At 43.7% G+C, this 20,221-nt stretch overlaps 1 protein-coding gene across 2 annotated transcripts in view; it reads left to right on the forward strand.

The window, feature by feature from the left end:
• Positions 1-290: 290 nt before the first annotated feature.
• The window catches only part of TMIGD1 (transmembrane and immunoglobulin domain containing 1), a 34,815-nt gene continuing 14,884 nt past the window's right edge, over positions 291-20,221 (forward strand). Inside the window, exons 1-4 of one of the 2 annotated variants that reach the window (XM_040421785.1) lie at positions 291-443; positions 8,610-8,679; positions 13,461-13,742; positions 16,442-16,717. In XM_040421785.1, the coding sequence (XP_040277719.1) occupies positions 8,622-8,679; positions 13,461-13,742; positions 16,442-16,717 (616 nt within the window). In that variant the 5' untranslated portion in view covers positions 291-443; positions 8,610-8,621. The remainder of the gene's footprint in view (positions 444-8,609; positions 8,680-13,460; positions 13,743-16,441; positions 16,718-20,221) is intronic. The other variant, XM_040421786.1, reaches the window with a different exon arrangement.

Consider the following 20,221-nt stretch of genomic DNA (forward strand, 5'->3'; position numbering starts at 1 on the left):
TGCTATGTTTCTGGAAAAATAAATACAGAGTTTCTTTTCCAGTTCCACAACCTTTTGCAGATTTATAGGGGTGAATGGCACTGAAATCATTCTAGATGCCAGAAATCTTTGCATTTCTTAGTGACTCAAAAGCCTCACCCAAAGTTATTAAATGGAGAAGCAACCAGTTTGTCCTTACTCAACAATGCAGAAGCTTTTTCTTGAGAGTGGTTTTATATTTACTCAGAGTCCATAAAACAGTGTAGACCTTGACCTGTAACTTCTCAGGCATTGACCCTGACGTCAATAAAGAACTTCAAGGGAACAAGAACAGAACCAAGGATAGAAACATTCTCACTTCACAGACACAGCTAAGCGGAGGAACTCCTGGATCATCACTGAGCGTAAGAGACTTGTGGAGATATTAGACCGTGGGCTCAATCCTGCCTTATGACTGTTCCTAGGTCAGTTTCCACCTAAAATTTAAAAGTAGTGATTTTCTTTTGAAATTTCTTAGGCTTTTATTAGTTTTGACGAAAACTTGTATAGGATTTGTCATACGTTTTTTAGAAAAAGATAAAGGCCCAATTGACTTCTCTTTACTTGTGATTTGATTCTAAGAAGAAATGTTCTTTAGGTAAAAAGTAGAGCACTCTTGCCTTGTGAAGTCCTCTCCACTCGACCAAGCAGGGAATAAGCCACTGCCAGACATCTCTAGAGGCACCTTATCTCCCTTGATAGCAAAAGGATCAGGCTTGTTAAAATCCAACTGCCTGATCCTTCTTTCCCTCAACATCTGCTGTTAGGGGAGAGTCAGGACACCCCCATACAATAGATTAGATGGTTGGTGGTCCATCCTGTTTCCACGGGCATACATCTAGTGGTCTGGCTATCTTGATGGATACTCTCAGCCATGGAAGTTGAATAGGGTTAGAAGCTGTGGTTGTTAAACTTATATGAAAGAACTAGTCCATAAAAAAGGGGACATAAACAAAAAGATATTTGTCACTTAAATGGGAGCCATAGTGGACAGAACCTTCAGCTTATGGCTTCTTCCACTGTTTAGTTTAGGTGGCTGCCATAACAGCTGATTGGTGAAGGTGGAGGCCCCCACCGATCTGATAATAATGACTATCCAGAGGATAGGTTATCAGTATAAAAAATATGGAATTTAAGTTAATTGTTTGCTAATGTTACAACTAAAAAACAAACACAAGAACAGAATTGTTCAAAATGTGAAAATTGTATGGTAGATCTATTGTATAACTTTAGGTTAAATTGATTTTAAAAAATTACTTATAATTCTCTATAAATCTGTCTCTCCATTTTTGCTAAAACTTGTTTCTTAAGTTGGCAATAGATGTAAAAAATTGTCCATAATACAGTGAGCATTCTGATTTAAATTAGAACACTCGTTGGGAAGGGGACATACACAAAAATATATTTTCCATGAGATATTTTAAGAGGAAAATGTTCATATTGTGTGAATTTCCATGTATTTGCATTGGTCAACATGCATTTTTTTTTTAGAATTGTAATTGCAAAAACATTACAGATTTACAGCAGTTGGAAAACCTACTTTTTAGCATAGAATGGATAGGGTTATCAGTATAGAAATATTGGTTGAATTATTAAAGGGTCACTGAGTTTTAAACAAAGTTTCGATATGTCATAGAGACATATCAAAAGTTTTGACTGGTGAAGGTCTGAGTGCTGTGACCCCCACCAACAGCCAAGACAAGCTCATTAGAAGTCTATGATCACGTCTCAGTTCTATCTCTTACATTGAGGACCGAGATCGTGATATGTGAGTGTTCTTGTCTCATTCTAGCGATCGTGGTGGTCTCAGCCCTCAGACCCCTACTGATCAAAACTTTTGGTATGTGTCTAATCTCTATAACATCAGTGACCCTTTAAACATAACTCCTTATGTCTATTGTTTAGATTAGTTGTGTGGCTGCAGATAGAGTAATTTCCTCAGCCAACAATGTTCTTTTTGATACTTGCACAGTCAAGACAATGAACCCCCATGGAGACAAATGGCGTATTTATCCAATATTTTCTGTTGCCATTCTTATCGTACGTTTATATTACTTGCCTGTGGTTTTAAGAGTATCTTTTTACTGTACCCTTAAAAGTTTGTAAACGGTTTGTAGAAATGGGTACATATTGCTTTCAACCAACGTTCACAGAAATCTCTGATATTCATGGAAGCTGTAACAGCGACATCTGTGCTGCGCTGTTCCCCCACTCATCACCATAGTCCCGGGCGCCGTGCTCATCTGTGATCTCTACTTCCAGCCTCTGTTGCAGCTCTGGACTCTGCCTGTGGGTTGGTATTACCTATGTGGATTCCGCTCCACAACTTCCATTTAACCTGGACACTACTTGTACTCGGCTGCTGATGTGGCAGTACGCATCACTCTCTGGGCGGGGCTGAGTAATGTCATGTGATCTCGTTAACCTACCCTGGCTCTTCTGCAGGTATTTAAGTGGCTCAGCCCTTTACCCAGACGCCTCAGAGTCAAGGTCCTAATCTTGTGCTAAAGAGCTTGCTTACCAAGCTGTTCCTGACTTCATACTTCGTTCCTTGACTTAGTTTTTCGTCTGATCCCTGCCTGCTTGCCTCGCCTCTCCCATTGCCGACCTGGATTGTCTGACCTTGTTCCTGTGCCGCCTGCCCTGACCCTGTGCTTGTTCTGACTACGTCTCTGCCTCTTCCTCTGGTTCCTTTCTTGCTGCTCTTGGTTACGATCCTGCCTGTCTGACCACGTCTGTACTGTCGGTACCGTCGCAGGTACCTCCTGGTCTGCCTGGACCAGCTGCCACTGATTGGTTTACGCTCTGGAGTAGCCCCTGGCAATTACCGACGGTCAAGCCTATCCTCACTATCTGAGGCTCTAGTGAAATCTGGGTAGTTTCTGAGTTACTCCCCTCCAGAGTATTGGTAGTCAGTGGCACAGAGGGTTCACATCCGCTAATCTGTGACAGAAGCTTCAGTAGCAGCCGTAATCATAATTGCTCTTCTACCTACATCTTATCAGATTATTTAGACTGTGAAGAAAGATAATCAGATATGTTTGGCTTCTTTCTACAGAAATACAGTAGCTGGAGATTTATGGACATTTCCATGTAGTTTATTGTATACATAATACAATGAGGGTTCTCCTGCACTATATAAATATTTATTTTTCATGACATATATTATAAATGGTGTTGAGCGAACCCGAACTGCAAAGTTCGGGTCCATACCGAACTTTGCGAGTTCGGGTACCCGGACTCGAATCCGAACTTTGCAGCAAAAGTTCGGGTTCGAGCTCGGTGTTCGGGCATTTAATAAAGCTTGTTGAAAGGCTGCAGGGCAGCAAATCAAAAAGCTTTTAAGCTGTAGGCACTTAGAAGCCATTACAGCCATGCCTAGTAATGGCATTGCTGTGATTGGCAGATGTATCATGTGACCCACCCTCTATACAAGCTGGATCACGTGTAGCACCGCCCATCAGCTCTGAGTAGTGCATGGACAGGAAGCAGGCAGCTGAAGTGAGGGGGAGTGTTAGGAATCTCATCTGGCTGTTAATTCTGTGGGTGACCTATAGCGATCTTTTGTGGGCGCAATGCACCATCTTTGTACCCCTGACACAAAAATATAATAGTTAATCTGTCTGTTAGTTCGGTGGGTGATATTTACCTATTTTTGGTGTGAGGTACACATGCACTGCATACGTGACAGGAAAATTAATATGGTTAATCGGTCTGTTAGTTCAGTGGGTGACCTCAAAGAATGAGGAGAGCATCAAATAAGGGACGTGGCCCTGGTCAAAGTGCTGCTGGTGTTGGTGGAGCTCCTTATGCAGGGAGAGGACGTGGTCGATCTGTGTCAGCTACACGCCCAAATGAAACACCTTCCTCAGGTGCACGTAGGCGACATAACATTCAGCAATATTTTGTAGGCCCGAATACGGGTGTACGAATGGTGAGGCCAGAACAAGTAGAGGCAGTAGTAGATTGGGTGGCTGACAGTGCCTCCAGTTCCTTCACATTGTCTCCCACCCGGTCCCGTGCTGAAAGCGCAGAGTTGGCACCTGCAGCCCATGGGCATCTGTCTTTCACCTCACCCCCCTTGCAAATCAGGCAAGCAGTCTGAGCCCCCTGAGCAGCAGTCTCCTATGCTTTTTGATGACTCTGCTGGCAGGGTTTCCGTGGGCCATCCGCCTGGCCCTGCCCCAGAAGTGGAAAAGATTGAGTGCACTGATGCCCCATCACTTATGTTTCAGGATGTAGACATGGGAGGACCACTGCAGCACATCTCTGATGATGACGAAACACAGGTGCCAACTGCTGCGGCTTTCTGCAGTGTGAAGACGGGCAAGGAGGGCAGGGGTGAGGAGTGGGTGGAAAATGATGTGGAGGATGATGAGGTCCTAGACCCCACATGGAATCAAGGTCATGCAAGTGACGTGTGCAGTTCGGAGGAAGAGGTGGTGGTCACACAGCACCAGCCACACAGCAAAAGAGGGAGCAGGGTGCAAAAGAAGAGTGGCCGTCCCCTAGCCAGTACGCCTGCTACTGCCCACCGCACCCAGGGACTGAGCACACCAAAGCCAGCTCCAAGGAGTTCCCTGGTGTGGCAGTTCTTCAGACAATGTGCTGATGACAAAACGCGAGTGCTTTGCACGCTGTGCAATCAGAGCCTGAAGCGAGACATAAATGTTCTAAACCTGAGCACAACCTGCATGACCAGGCATCTAAATGCAAAACACGAGCTGCAGTGGAGTAAACGCCTCAAAAACCACAAAAGATCTCAGGCTCCTCCTGCTCCCTCTTCTGCTGCAGTCTCGGCCTCTTACTCCCCCTCTGGAGTGACAGTGACACCTGCCACCCCGCAAACAGAGAATGTGGCAGCAACACCACCACCTCCACCACAGTCACCAAGCATCTCCACACTGTGCCATGGAAGCGTTCAGCTGTCCATTCCCCAAACACTGGAGAGAAAGAGAAAGTACCCCCCTACCCACCCGCGATCCCTGGCCCTGAATGCCAGCATTTCAAAATTCCTGGCCTTTGAAATGCTGTCATTCCATCTGGTGGAGACGGAGACTTTTCAAAACCTTATGGCGGTGGCTGTCCCACAGTACGTGGTTCCCAGCCGCCACTAATTTTCCAGGCGAGCGATCCCTGCCATGCACAACCAAGTGGCGGACAAAATCAGGTGCGCAACGCCATCTGTGGCAATGTCCACATAACCACCGATACGTGGACCAGTAAGCAAGCACGGGCAGGGACGTTATATCTCCCTAATTGCACACTGGGTAAATGCAGTGGTGGCTGGGCCTGAGGTGGATAGCAGTTTGGCGCCCCCGAGGATTGCAGTACGTCTCTCGTTGCCTCTTGTTGCCTCCTCCTCCTACTCCGCTTTCTCCTCATCCAGTCAGGGTAACACCTGCATGACCAACTTCAGCACAGCCAGAGGGAAACGACAGCAGACTGTTTTGAAATTCATCTGTTTGGGGGGGAAAAACCACACCTTGCAGGAGCTGTGGACGGGCATGGAACAACAGACCGATGAGTGGTTGGTGCCACTGAGCCTCAAGCCCGGCCTGTTAGTGTGCGATAACGGGCAAAATCTCGTAGCAGCTCTGGGCCTAGCCGGTTTGACGCACATCCCTTGCCTGGTGCATGTGCATTTGGTGGTGCAGAGGTTCCTGAAAAATTACCCCAATATGTCAGAGCTGCTGCAGAAAGTGTAGGCCGTCTGTGCACGCTTTTGGTGTTCTCACCCTGCCGCTGCTCGCCTGTCTGCACTGCAGCGTAACTTCGGCCTTCCCGCTCACCGCCTCATATGCGACGTACCCACAAGGTGGAACTCCGCCTTGCACATGCTGGAGAGACTGTGCAAGCAGCAGGCGATAGTGGAGTTTTAGCTGGAGCACGCACAGGGGAGTTGCTCTGCGGAACAGCACCATTTCACCACCAACGAGTGGGCCTCCATGAGGGACGTGTGTGCAGTGTTGCGTCCTCAGCGTTACTATCCCACTTTTATGTCTCCTTGAAAAAACGCTTCGGGGGATGATGGAAGAGGATGTGGCACAGGAGGAAGAGGAGGAGGAAGAGGGATCATTTCCATGATTATTAGGCCAGTCATTCACAAGTGGCTCGGAAGGTGGGTTCCTGCACCAACAGAGTCCAGGTACACAACTGTCCAGCCAGGGCACAGTTCTGGAGGATGAGGAAGAGGAGGAGAAGGAACCAATGAAGCTCATGGGCATCACTGGAGCATGGCTGGGGGGATACAGAGGACACAGACGATACTTCTCCCACAGAGGACAGCTTGTCGTTGCCTCTGGTCAGCCTGGCACACATGAGCGACTACATGCTGCAGTGCCTGCGCAACGACCACCAAGTTGCCCACATTCTAACAAGTGCTGGTTACTGAGTGGCCACCCTGCTGGATCCCCGCTACAAGGACAACAAGCCGCCCTTAATTCCGTCACTGGAGTGTGATCGGAAGATGCGCGAGTACAAGCACACGCTGGTAGATGCGCTGCTGATGGCATTACTACCTGACAGCGGGGGCTCAGAGGAAGCACAAGGCGAAGGCAGAGGAGGAGGAAGAAGTGGCCAACGCAGCTTGGACACCGCCCGCACCTCAGAAGGGAGGGTTAGCATGGCCGAAATGTGGAAAAGCTTTGTCAGCACGCCACAACAACCAGCACCACCAGCTGATATGGAAGGTCTTAGCAGGAGGCAGTATTTCACCAACATGGTGGAGCAGTATGTGTGCACACGCCTATACGTACTGACTGATGGGTCTGCCGCATTCAACTTCTGGGTCTCCAAATTGGGCACATGGCCTGAGCTTGCCCTTTACTCCTTGGAGGTGCTGGCCTGTCCTGCGGCCAGTGTATTGTCCGAATGTGTGTTCAGCACTGCAGGGGGGGTGATCACAGACAAGCGCAGCCGCCTGTCCACAGCCAATTTGGACAAGCTCACATTCATTAAAATGAACCAGGCATGGATCCCACTGGACTTGTCCGTACATTGTGCTGAGTAGACATGTATACCGGCACTAACCAGCCATTGTTATACTACAGCGCACTTTCTCTTTGCGTTCTCTTTTTCATTTCCCAATGTTTTGGGCCTTCCCAAATTTATGAAAAATAAATAAATAAATGAAAAAACAAAAACAGTCTTGGCTATCTCCTCCTCCTCCTCCACCGCCGCTTCCACCTACACCACCACGTCTACCGCCTCCTCAACCTCCTACTCCATTTTGACCACCGCCTCCTAGTTCAAGATTTTTTTTTTTTATATTCCATGTTATTTTAAGTCATTTTCACATTTGTTTGCAGGGCAATTGTCCTGCTCTTACCCCCATTTGCTTCCTTTTGCAGACCTCTAGCCCTTACTATGACTATTTTACAGCAATTTTAGTGCACCAAAGTTCGGGTCCCCATTCAGGTTCGAGTTAAGGTCAAGTTCGAGTGGGATTCAGGTTCGAGTTCAGGTCAAGTTCGGGTTCCGAACTTTGACACGAAGTTCAGCCGAACCCGGAGAACCCAAACATCCATGGGTCCGCTCATCCCTAATTATAAAGTGTTGTATATAAAATGTATCCACTCATATCAGTCCTTATCTTCACTGCGGTTCAGTCTAATCTCTCTTCTGTAAGCATATACACACACAATTAATGGGAAACCAATCGGTCTCCCAGTATTGGTTTTATATATTTTAATCATATCCAGGATATAATCTTAAAGGATAACTGTCGTATATATTTTTTTTGGAGTATTGGATTGTTGTGATTAATATCACCTTGGTGACCCTATTTCAACTTTTCACAGTGTATTTAATTACCCCTTAATTCCACATTTTTGTTCCCTGTACTGCCTACTTTTACCTGTGCTCAAAATGGGGATGCTAGGCATGGTCCGTCTATCTGTTGAAGGACGGAGCGCGCTGCGTGCAGGCTCACATTACTGACAGCCAGGGACTGTAAGTAAATGATTAAAGCCAGGTCCTCCCCAGCAACTGATAACAGTGCCTGGGCTGTGTGCACTTCTCCCTGTCCCTGCGCTTGGCAGACGCTCCCTCACTCATCAGAGCTGGAGAATGCAGAGTTGGAGCAGCACAGACCAGGGAAGGGAGATCTGCCGTCTGCTCAGTGTATAAATGAAAGCAACATGTGGTAAGAGGACCCCTTTGTGCTGCAGGAGATTAACCCTTTAGGGGGAGGGCTCTGGTTACTGACACTTTTGGCGGGCTATTGTTACTGGCTAGTGAGGGCAGGCGGGATTAGCCTCAGGGTGAGGGCAGTGGCGGCCATCTTAACTGAATAGTGAAATTGCAGTTTTATGCAGACTGGTTGCTAAGGGCTGAATCTTATTAAATATGGGGTAAGTCAGTCTAATAGTAACTGATTCTGGAATATCATGTTATTAGTAACTACATATGTGAAAATTTAAATTAGGGTCTAAATGTGACAGTTATCCTTTAATATTATCTTCTGTCTGATACAGAAATAAAAATGGATAAAGCCATCAATGTTTTCTTACGTTCTAGTGTGCACAATGTACATAAATTGCATTAAAGTGCATAGAAACGTTTTAAATTCTCTTTTTTATCCCTACTAGCCCCGAGTAAAAATGAAGAAATCTCTGAGCCTATTAGCTGTACTCCTGGCTCTCTTGCATGAAATTTCAGGTGAGTGATATACAAAGAAATCTTGCAATATGATAAAGATATAAATGTATATATATCATTCCATGTCCCAAACAACCATTAATAAAAAAAAAATAATTATCTATATAATTTTAAAAAAAGAATGAAAGTGAAGCAGCAGCACTCTTTAGGTTGGCAGGTGCAAATACCACTTTAATTCCTGGACCAGGAACAGTAGAACAAAATCGGTGAAATGAGGGCAGCACTCCGGTCTTGTGCTGCCCTCATTTCACCGATTTTATATATATATATATATATACAGTACAGACCAAAAGTTTGGACACACCTTCTCATTTAAAGAGTTTTCTTTATTTTCATGACTATGAAGGCATCAAAACTATGAATTAACACATGTGGAATTATATACATAACAAACAAGTGTGAAACAACTGAAAATATGTCATATTCTAGGTTCTTCAAAGTAGCCACCTTTTGCTTTGATTATTGCTTTGCACACTCTTGGCATTATCTTGATGAGCTTCAAGAGGTAGTCCCCTGAAATGGTCTTCCAACAGTCTTGAAGGAGTTCCCAGAGATGCTTAGCACTTGTTGGCCCTTTTGCCTTCATTCTGCGGTCCAGCTCACCCCAAATCATCTCGATTGGGTTCAGGTCCGGTGACTGTGGAGGCCAGGTCATCTGGCGCAGCACCCCATCACTCTCCTTCATGGTCAAATAGCCCTTACTTTTAAAGTTTTCCCAATTTTTCGGCTGACTGACTGACCTTAATTTCTTAAAGTAATGATGGCCACTCATTTTTCTTTACTTAGCTGCTTTTTTCTTGCCATAATACAAATTCTAACAGTCTATTCAGTAGGACTATCAGTTGTGTATCCACCTGACTTCTCCTCAACGCAACTGATGGTCCCAACCCCATTTATAAGGCAAGAAATCCCACTTATTAAACCTGACAGGGCACACCTGTGAAGTGAAAACCATTTCAGGGGACTACCTCTTGAAGCTCATCAAGAGAATGCCAAGAGTGTGCAAAGCAGTAATCCAAGCAAAAGGTGGCTATTTTGAAGAGCCTAGAATATGACATATTTTCAGTTGTTTCACACTTGTTTGTTATGTATATAATTCCACATGTGTTTAATTCATAGTTTTGATGCCTTCAGTGTGAATCTACAATTTTCATAGTCATGAAAATAAAGAAAACTCTTTGAATGAGAAGGTGTGTCCAAACTTTTGGTCTGTACTGTATATCACTCATATATATATATATCACCATGGCAATGAATGGTGCTATAAAATAATAATATACATACGCATCACATAAAGGCCTGATGCACCTAGTAATATGAGCCCTCTGTTTCGTATGGAGCCATAATAGAGCGAGGAGCTTGGAGCTTACTGTTTTACACACTTTTGTAAGCATTTTGGCCTAAATGCGCCTCCATGCAGTAAAAAATGCATCAAAATGTTGACGCATTTTTGTAATAAAACTATGCCAAGTTATAGGTGGTGTAAAATTGTGGTGCACAAACAAAGTTTCTAGTGGAAATCTGCCACAGATTAATAAAGGTCCATGCTCCAGGATAGTAAATTTGTCTAATGTTAAAGCGGTATACCGATCTCAGATAATGGGGGCACCTCTGGGACCCACCCCTTTCTCTAAAACGAAGCTTAACGCGAGGCCGGCAAAGTGGTGGCCGGCGGTGCCAGGTCCAGACACCAGCAAACCTTCCTATTGGCCCCTGAAAATAGCCGAGCCAGCGCTCGGCTATTTTCGGAGGCCCCATAGAAATGAATGGAGAGCAGTTGCGGTCCTAGATGACCGAGATGACACAACTCCATTAAGACTTTGATTCGTATTCTTAGACAGTGTAAATCCACCATTTTTAGTAAATCTCCCCCATTGAGTTTTTTTCCCCATCATATTCCATATGAAAAAAATTAGAGCATGCTCCATCATGTGCCGTAGGTGGGAATAGCTCCGTACACACGACATCTGATGGAGCATTGGAGCGGCTACACATGCAGGAGACTTTATGCACTGCCGTACACTGGGTAGAATGTAGAGACTTAAGCCTCATTCACACGTCAGAGTTTTACGCATGTGTACTGTACGTGTTCTCCACGGACAGAACACGTCCCCAATCATTTTAATGTGTGTATTCAGACATCAGTGTTTTTGCATAGTTTGTGGGTCCGTGTTTTTAGCACGGAAGCGTGCTCTATTTTGTCTGTGTTCACGGATCCATCACGCCCATTATAGTCTATGGGTCCGGGAAAACCACAGATGCAGATGCCATCCGTGTTGCATCCGTGTTTCACGGATTATTAGGAAGAGATGCTTTTAAAATAATTTTTCAGCTGTTCAGTGACCGTGAAACACGGATGGCACACAGACAGCAAAAAACGGACACACGGACCCAACACGGATGCATCACTGACCTCCTTCTTACGGATTTGAGCACGGACATGGATGTGTGAATGAGGCCTTATCCCCACTGGTTGTATGTCTCAACTTTTCCTGCTTGAGGTCTTGCTAATCCATGAGATCACAGTTTTCATATTACATCATAGAATAGTCCAAAGATAGAGATACCATGAGGATAAAAAACATACGGTATAAGGCTACAGGCACACGACCGTCCCGTGTCTCGTGCAATTTGCGGAACGGGCTGCCCATAATAGAAATGCCTATTCTTGTCCACAAAACAGACAAGAATAGGACATTTTATATTTTTTTGCGGGGCCATGGAACGGAGCAACGGATGCGGACACCCCACGGAGTGCTGTTTGCATCTTTTGCAGCCCCATTGAAGTGAATGGGTCCGCATCCGAGCCGCAAGAAATGGTGACCCACATGGTCGTGTGATTGAGGCCTAAGGCTTATCTGTAGTGAAAAATCTACCCTGTCTGATCCATGTTTCCCCACCACACAGCCCCTGTAGATATTCAGTTATTGTCAAGCACTTCCAAAAGTACGTAATATCCGTGGGCAGCCTTAGTAACTGGAGCACACCTCACTGCGGAGCTAATTTATCTGACGCCACTCTAGTTAATGTGTAATCGGAATATTTTATGGCAAATGTTTTTTTATTTTTATCTGAGAGACATCATGACTGTTAAAAGTATTTAGACCACATAATGAATGTCAAGCTGTAAATATTGAAGGGAATTTCCACGGTTATGTAGCTGTTCACTTCACTTGTAGAATAGGCTGCGTTTTGTAATCCTTTGCTGCTTTTTTACTTTGCTTCGTACTGTTAGTATATGATGAATATATCTGGTCTTACCCTTGAATCAGGAAATTTGAACCTTGATATAGTTGAATTGGAGGGGGTCACAATGACACGGCCAGTGGCATACATAGAAGAAAAAGGTCCCCATAGACAGGGTCACAATGATCCTCCATTATGGTGCCTAGTAATGCTACTCAGGAACGAAGGGCTTGATGTTTATTTCCATCTTTGTGCGAGTTTCTGTCATTCATGGACCAATTTATTGTCTGGAGAACTATGCAGTTACAACTAAAGGTTCTCAGCACTCAGATGGGGCTAAGCCAACCAGAGCTGGATCCAGGTGTCTACCTTTAGGGCGCATTCACACGAACGTGGTTTGGTTCCGCATCAGAGCCGCATTTTTTCTTGCTCGGATGCAGACCAATTCACTTCAATGGGGCCGCAAAAGATACGGACAAGCACCCAAAGTGTGTATCTGTTGCTCCAGTCCATTTTGCAGACAAGAATAGGCATTTCTATAATGGGCCGCCCATTCCGTTCCGCAAATTGCGGAAGGCACATGGGCGGCATATGTGTTTTGCGGACCGGAAAACATGGCACGTTCATGTGCATGAGCCCTTAGGAAAAGTATACCCTTAGACATGGCACAGAAAAATTGTAGTATAACTAGAATGTTACCATTTGGGGAAAAAGTCAAAAGTGTTTTTTCAACCATCCTAAAAAGTTTTTTTTTTTTAAGTGGGCATTTAAACATTATACTCCAGAAAAGCACCAAATGTTGTCACGTTTTACGATAAGCGCTAGGCACAATCACATTTGTAAATTTTCCCCATTCTGTTTAATAATCTAAATGTCAGGGGCAAATTAGACGGAGCAATTATTGCTCGAATTTACGTATAATCGTTCGAATTTGAGCAATTATTGTCACATGAAATAGCGTGCAGCAATCAAACAACGAATGATAAGTCGTTCATTGTCCGTGGGTCCGACAAATCTGCCTGACTGAAAGAATAGTCGCCACCAAATCCTCTCGTTCAATCAGAAATCTGACGGTTGTTAGCAGTGTAAATGCTCTATGGGCGAACAGTGGTTATTGTTTCATGCAATTGAACATCTTCTGAACGCAAATGACTGCTAAACCATCGATCACTGCTCATTAAAGAAACAATATCTGCCTTTCTAATAGGATAGATAGTGGGTCCAATCACTATGATCATTTACATGTCACCATTATATACACAGGGATGGATTAGGAACATAAAGTGGCCCTGGAAAAAAACTAAAAGTGGCCCCATGTCTTAAGCGGGTCCAAAGAGGTGAGGCCAACACAAGTAGGGAGGGACAACTCAAATAGGTGGAGTTATGTACATGGTTGGCAGCCTCGAAGAGGGCTCAGGTGGCCCCTTGGACATCGGCCCACCGAGAAGTTTCCCTGTAGGGTCTATGGCTGGTCGGCCCCTGTATATAGAGTACATGCATACTATGTGAATGAAGAGGAGGGGAACTTAGCAGACAGTTTGGTGGATTCTTGCAGAGAAAGGTCCATCTAATGATGTTATTCTCGTTGTCTGCAGCCACACAGCTCCAATTGAACAACGGTGAAATTCGTAACAATCAGCTTCCTGCCAACATTGGAAGTCCTGCTCTTCTCACCTGCGAAGTTGTTAACAACACGAATGCTGAGATCTTGATGTGGTACCGAGGGTCCCAACAAGTGGACATTAAGGCTGAAAACAATGTCAATGTCAGTCATGTGTGCATCCCAAACGTGACCTCTGAAGACAATGGAGTGAGCTTTACCTGTCTATTGAAGAGTGACAACTCCGTCAAGCTGTCCGTGCAACTGAATGTCCCATGTGAGTAGCATCCCTGCAATTATTCTGGTCGAGTAGATCCCAAACAATGAAGCCTTGTAAGATCTACTTTCTTCTGGAACATAGTATTAATGTTTAGGATATACTCCCTCAACCTCCTATGACATGGACCCCATCATGTAGAGTATGTGTATGGTTGAGTTAGTAAGATTAGACTGTGAGACCTGATGTGAGCAAACACAAATGTACAATGCTGCAGAAGATGTGGGTGCTATATAAATAAAGCATATTCTGCCAGTATTTGCATTTCAGTCTTTCCTATTAGTGAATGCCAACTGAGCGGTAAAGAATGGCATTACCTTGGTTTACATGTACAGGCTTGTTATGACCTGCTTTTAAAGCCAAGCTTTGAGCTAAAGTAGACAGCGGCAAATACAGAACAGTTCTCGATGTAGAGGACTAGCGCTTGAACTGTAATACTACATTTACCCTCTAGTAGCCTCCTTTTCTAAAGCTGGACCTGATGTGATCAATTGATCATCAGCGTAGTTTTAAAGGGGTTATCCAGGGAAACTTAAAAGGGACCCTAACTGATCAGCTGTAATAGGGCTGAGCTGCTCCTAGGCCACGTGACAGATGAACGTGATGTCACTGGCCTTGGAAAAGCCCGGAGAAGGCCACAGAGCTCACAGGAGCATCGCTGCCTTCTCAAATAACTGATCAGCGGGGGTCCCAGGTGTCAGACTCCCACCGATCAGTATCTGAGGATAGGTCATCAGTAGTGATGAGCGAAGTTTTCAAAAATTTGATTCGGCTGCTTCGTCACAAAGCGCATTTCTTTGTAAGTAGTGGGTGCAATGACAGGGAATGGCGAATTCTCCGCTCCCCATCATTGTACCCCTCAGATGCTGCGTTCATAGCTGATTGCGGCATCTGGCAGTAATAAGAGTGTAAAATTTTAAAAAATATATAAAATCATAATTACGCACACATTACATCTATAATGGCGTATCCTGCTGAAATTGGCGGGTTCCCAAACTGTCCCCCAACAGTAGTAGGGAAAACACGGTTCAGGCATACCAGATTTTAACATTCCTGATCCTTTGTTTTGCAGTTAGATGGGAACGCCAGCAGCTTTTCTCCCAAACCCAGAACCAGGGGTGCACCTAGCCTTTCTGCTGCCTGAAAACTGAAACACTGCTCCCCCTTTCCAATGCCAATTTCGTAACCTAACCCTTTCCCTTCAGCCCATGGCCCTTTGGCTGCCCCCTCTTGCCCCTACCTGGTGCTGCCTGATGCCTCACTTGGCCTCATTGGTGGTGCACCGCTGCCTGGAGCATGGGGATGTTTCTCCATGACCTGTACCAGCTGGGTACCTGCATAGTGATCATACAAATAGAATGAAATATACAACATGTCCCTGCGGTTGCACACAGAGATGTCCGCGTCACCAGTTTAAGTCACTTACTGCCCTGAATCACAGAGGTGGAAGCGGTATAAGAATGTCCCATAGCGTGTCTGTCTAGTCCACAATACAAGCAGGTGCACTCAGTCCAGTGATGATATGTGTAATCACACTCTCGGATGGTCAGCAGTAGCCTTGAAGATCTATATCCCAATGGATGGAGATATTATACAGCCTTCTACTGACTGGTGTCAGGGATTAAATCATGATGTATATTATCTTACATTAAATGTAAAAGAGCAAATAGTGCAGACAACCTCTACGAGAGAGATATAAAGAGGTTTTATTCCATAATAAAGTATAAACAATCATATGACTATATAAAGGAATGGCATGTGGCTTGCTGAACCCATCCCAACCATGGGTTTTGCCTCGTTCAGCTTCTTCTGGGGTGCAAGATATGCTTAGCACACTGTAAAAGCTCTTTTATACAGGTGAATAATTGGGCATGATCATTCATACAAACATCCGATCACCAGATAAAAAAGCAAACACTCATTTGTCAGGTGTGTCCAGCTCAGTAACATCACTGAATTGGTGGCACATGCTCAGTTTCATCCGGGTGATTGCATTTTTTTTTAGGACAGTTAGGCTTAGGAGACCACTATATTCTGACTCTTATTATTTACCAGTCCCCTGATGAGTTGGAATATAACCAATGAAACATGTTCCACAGAGCCGGGAAACCATTCTACTTAGGGTACAGCAGGGAGCCCTAGTTAGATTTAAGGGACGGCTCAGAGGGGTCACCCTTATCAGGTCGAGTGCTCCACTACGTGAGCGTAAAGCGCAGCTTAGGCCAAGTAGGGGCATTTCAGGGCAAGACCGTTCCTTTTTTTAAATTGTGCACTGGTTTACTTGCACTACTTGCTGTGATTTTTGTTTAATAATTATTTTGTTGGGCTTTTTTTAGTTGAACGATTAAACGTTAAGTATTATAGATAGGGCAATTTTTTGTTAATTGCATCTTTTTTAGAGGCATTAAAAATCATCAGTTATCACAATCATTACACCCAGTGTAAAATGTGCTACCAACAATAATGGAACTGAATGCACTCAAACGGTCACATTACCAATGAGCGAGCATCCATCAACATGCTATATTGCTAAGAGGTGCTCATTTTGGGCAAAAATTCTGCCCATTTAAAAGGAACCTAAACATTCTTACTAGCAGCTTGGAACTACTGTATATTGGATGACCTCCATTTGTCCATGTTATACACCTTTAACATTTTAAGATGAAGATCTTAATAGTTCAATCATATTTTTTTTCTAGTTACTCCTGTTCTGTCTGGAGACACCATCATCAATGGGGAAGAGGGCAAAACAGTCCATATCGCTTGTGGGTTCAAGGCCAACCCGGCTGCCGCAATGTTTTGGAGAAAAAATGAGAAGATATTCACATTACCTGACCACTACAAGCAGGACATGACCACTGACAGTCTGCATCTCACGATCGAAAAGGTGACAAAGAAAGATTCCGCTAATTACACATGTGTAGCTTTGTCCAACGGCACTGAGACCACCAGAGTGTTTGAGCTGATTGTTGGAGGTAAGACTAAATGTTATCAGAAAGCACCACATTGACAATCTTCAGTCCATCCTGTGTAACCTCCAGGTTTTGCTGCTTGTGGTTTATAATCATTCTTTTCTTGTGTCAAGAGAAATCAGCTGTCAGCGCATGAAGATGCTGATGAGAATGTGCTGGGCTTCTGCTTATACACAGCAGCCAATCCTAAAAGCAGAGCTACAGAACATCTGAATACTGTGGGTCCTTACTGTACTTCTGACTTTGTATGGAGACATACATAGGCTTATATTCTGATTGGTTCTACGAGGATAGGGCCATTGTATACTCCCATTATTTGCTGTATTATGGAGGTTCTTCTCTCCCCATATTACAGATACTTCTAGAATAGAATGAGGTCCATATGGTGGCAGACAGGGTGTTTACTGGTCTGTAATATTGCCCAGTGGGGATCCATGACAATAATGTGTACAGGCCTTAAAGGGTCTTTACAGTTTGCATCAACCTCCTTTAATGATTTATGAAGGTAGCTGTAATTTTGTAATGTATTTCTTCTGCTATCTTCTGCTCTGGGCTGTGGTCACATGACCGTGTCCATGCAGCTTTCTCATATATCCTGTGATATTAAAGAGGACCTTTCATGTTTTTTTTTTATTCAAGATAAATACCTTTGCCTGCGGGGTACACCCCGCTGAGGCTGCCACCCTGCCTGTTTTTTTTAAATATTGCTCCTTGCGCCCCGCTGTGCCCCCCTCAGGGCTGGTGCAAGGATTTTTGCTAACACAAGTGAAGCTACATTTTGGCGCCTCTTCCCCCCCAGAACTCAGTGGGGGTTATGTAAAAAGGAGGGGGTGATGTGACATGGAGGGGGAGATGTGACACGGGGTGGGATGAGAAATGTGACACAGAGGGGATGATGTGACATGGAGGGGGGAGAAATGTGGCATGGGGGGGTGATGTGACATGGAGGGGGAGAAATGTGACATAGGGGGTGATGTGACAAGGAGGGGGAGAAATGTGACATGGGGGGAAGATGATGTGCCATGGGGGGGGAGAAATGTGACACACAGGGGGTGATGTAAAAAGAAGAGGGTGATGTGACACGGAGGGGGAGAAATGTGACATTGAGGGGGAGAAATGTCACATCACCCCCTCCATGTCACATCACCCCCTCCTTTTTACATCACCCCTGTTGTGTCACATTTCTCCCCCCCATGTCACATCATCCCCCCATGTCACATTTCTCCCCCTCCATGTCACATTTCTCCCCCTCCATGTCACATTGTAATGTATACGTCAAACGGAGGCATAAACCATGATGTGAACCCAGCCTTAATGTCTGTTTTATCTGATTGATCTGAACTGTAAAACGTTTTAATGTCCTCATTTTCAGTGGTGGAATGTGGAATCTGCTCTCTGGTGTACTGAAAATCAGCCACCTAGTTTCTACCTATCCACATGAGTTAACCATTGATATCTAAGCTTGTCAATAGATAACTCAGATATGTGCATACCTGGTCTACCATACTACCATGTTTTCTTCATTTGTGATTGGCATTGAGTAAAGTTTACAGGTGACTGCCCAGAATGTGATTTAACCCCTTCGGGACTCATTTTTCACCTTTCTGACAGTCTCATTTTGCAAATCTGACCTGTCACTTTATGTGGTAATACATTTGGAATGCTTTTACTTGTCCAAGCAATTCTGTTTAAATTCTTTCTTTATTCAGGTTTTTTCAAGTTCAAAAAGCAACATTCTTTCTTACAATGAAATAATAATGCAGATCAACGTCACATGCAAAAAAAAAAATTGATATACATAGCATTAAATTTCATGTCATGTATTACAATAAGTGTTAATGTAGAAAAAAAAAATCTCAAAAGTTGTTGAACCTATAACAGTTGTCGCTGGGGCGACAGGTAATCAAATAGCAAATTAGGACTGAAATCTTTATTGATAACACAATAAAATGCTTTATTTTTTATTTATAAAATTATATATATATATATTTTTTTATAAAAATAAAATACACAATAAAAAATAAAAAAAGAATTGGGGGGGGGGGGGGGGGGGCAGGGGGGAATCAGGCTTAATCTAACTGTATGAATACAGGGTCAGAAATGTTGAAGCTGAATAGTTAAAGAAATTCAGTTATGGCATCGTTTTCTAAGTTTGGTCCAAGGGTCCCATGTTTGATGGTATCTGGGTTTATTATCGTCTCTAATTAGTCTTAATTTCTTATAATTGTGTAAAATATGCATCTCTTTTAACCATTCTGAGATGGAAGCAGGTTCTTTTTCTTTCCATAATTTAGGGATCAGTAACTTGTCCAAGCAATTCTGAGACTGTTTCTTCATATCACATTGTACTTCATGTTAGTGGTAAATTTGGGTCAATATGTTTTACCTTTATTTATTTATTTTTAATCCGAAATATTCAGAAAATTTGGAAAAATTACAATTTTTCTAACTATGAATTTCTATGCTTTTAGGACAGAGTGATACCTCACAAAATGGTTATTAGAATTAACCATATGTCTGCTCTATGTTGGCACCATTTTGGATATGTCATTTTATTTTCTTAGGATTTTAGAAGGCTTTTTAGACTAGTTTAGTTCTGAAGTGACTTTAAGACACTTACACTCATAAATGCCCCCCTTACAAACTACAGCCCTCAAATTATTGAAAACTGATTTGAGACACTTTGTTAGCCCTCTAGGCGTTCCACTTGAAGTAAAGCAAAATGAGGTGAAATTAAAAAATTTCAATTTTTTGTGTAGATTTTAAATATTAAGGTCTCTTTCACACTACCGTATGGCTATTTCAGTGTTTTGCGGTCCGTTTTTTACGGATCCGTTGTGTTTCCATTTCGGTTCCGTTTTTCCGTATGGCATATACAGTATACAGTAATTACATAGAACAAATTGGGCTGGGCATAACATTTTCAATAGATGGTTCCGCAAAAAACGGAACGGATACGGAAGACATACGGATGCATTTCGGTATGCACTCCATTTTTTTTGCGGACCCATTGACTTTAATGGAGCCACGGAACGTGATTTGCGGCCAAATATAGGACATGTTCTATCTTTGCACGGAATGGAGATACGGAACACGGAAACGGAATGCATACGAAGTACAAAAAACTGAATAAAAATGGTAGTGTGAAAGAGGTCTAATCCATTTTTCCCTGCAACACAAGCAAGGGTTAACAGCAAAATAAGCCTGAATATTTATGACCCCTATTCTGCAGTTTACAGAAACATCCTATATGTGGTCGCAAACTGTTGTATGGGCATACTGCTGGGTTCAGAAAGGAAAGAGCACTATATAGTTTTTGGAGGGCAGATTTTGCTGGAATGTTTTATGGGTGCCATGTCATATTTGAAGAGACCCTGAGGTACCCCTCAAAAATGACCCAATTTTAGAAACTACTTCACTCCAATTTATCATGGGGTGTATCGAGCGCTTTAACCCAAAAGGCATTTCATGGAATTTATAAACACTTGACTGTGAAAATGAAAAATT

This window comes from Bufo bufo, chromosome 3, assembly GCF_905171765.1.
Source record: "Bufo bufo chromosome 3, aBufBuf1.1, whole genome shotgun sequence".
In the NCBI taxonomy this organism is placed as follows: Eukaryota; Metazoa; Chordata; class Amphibia; order Anura; family Bufonidae; genus Bufo; species Bufo bufo.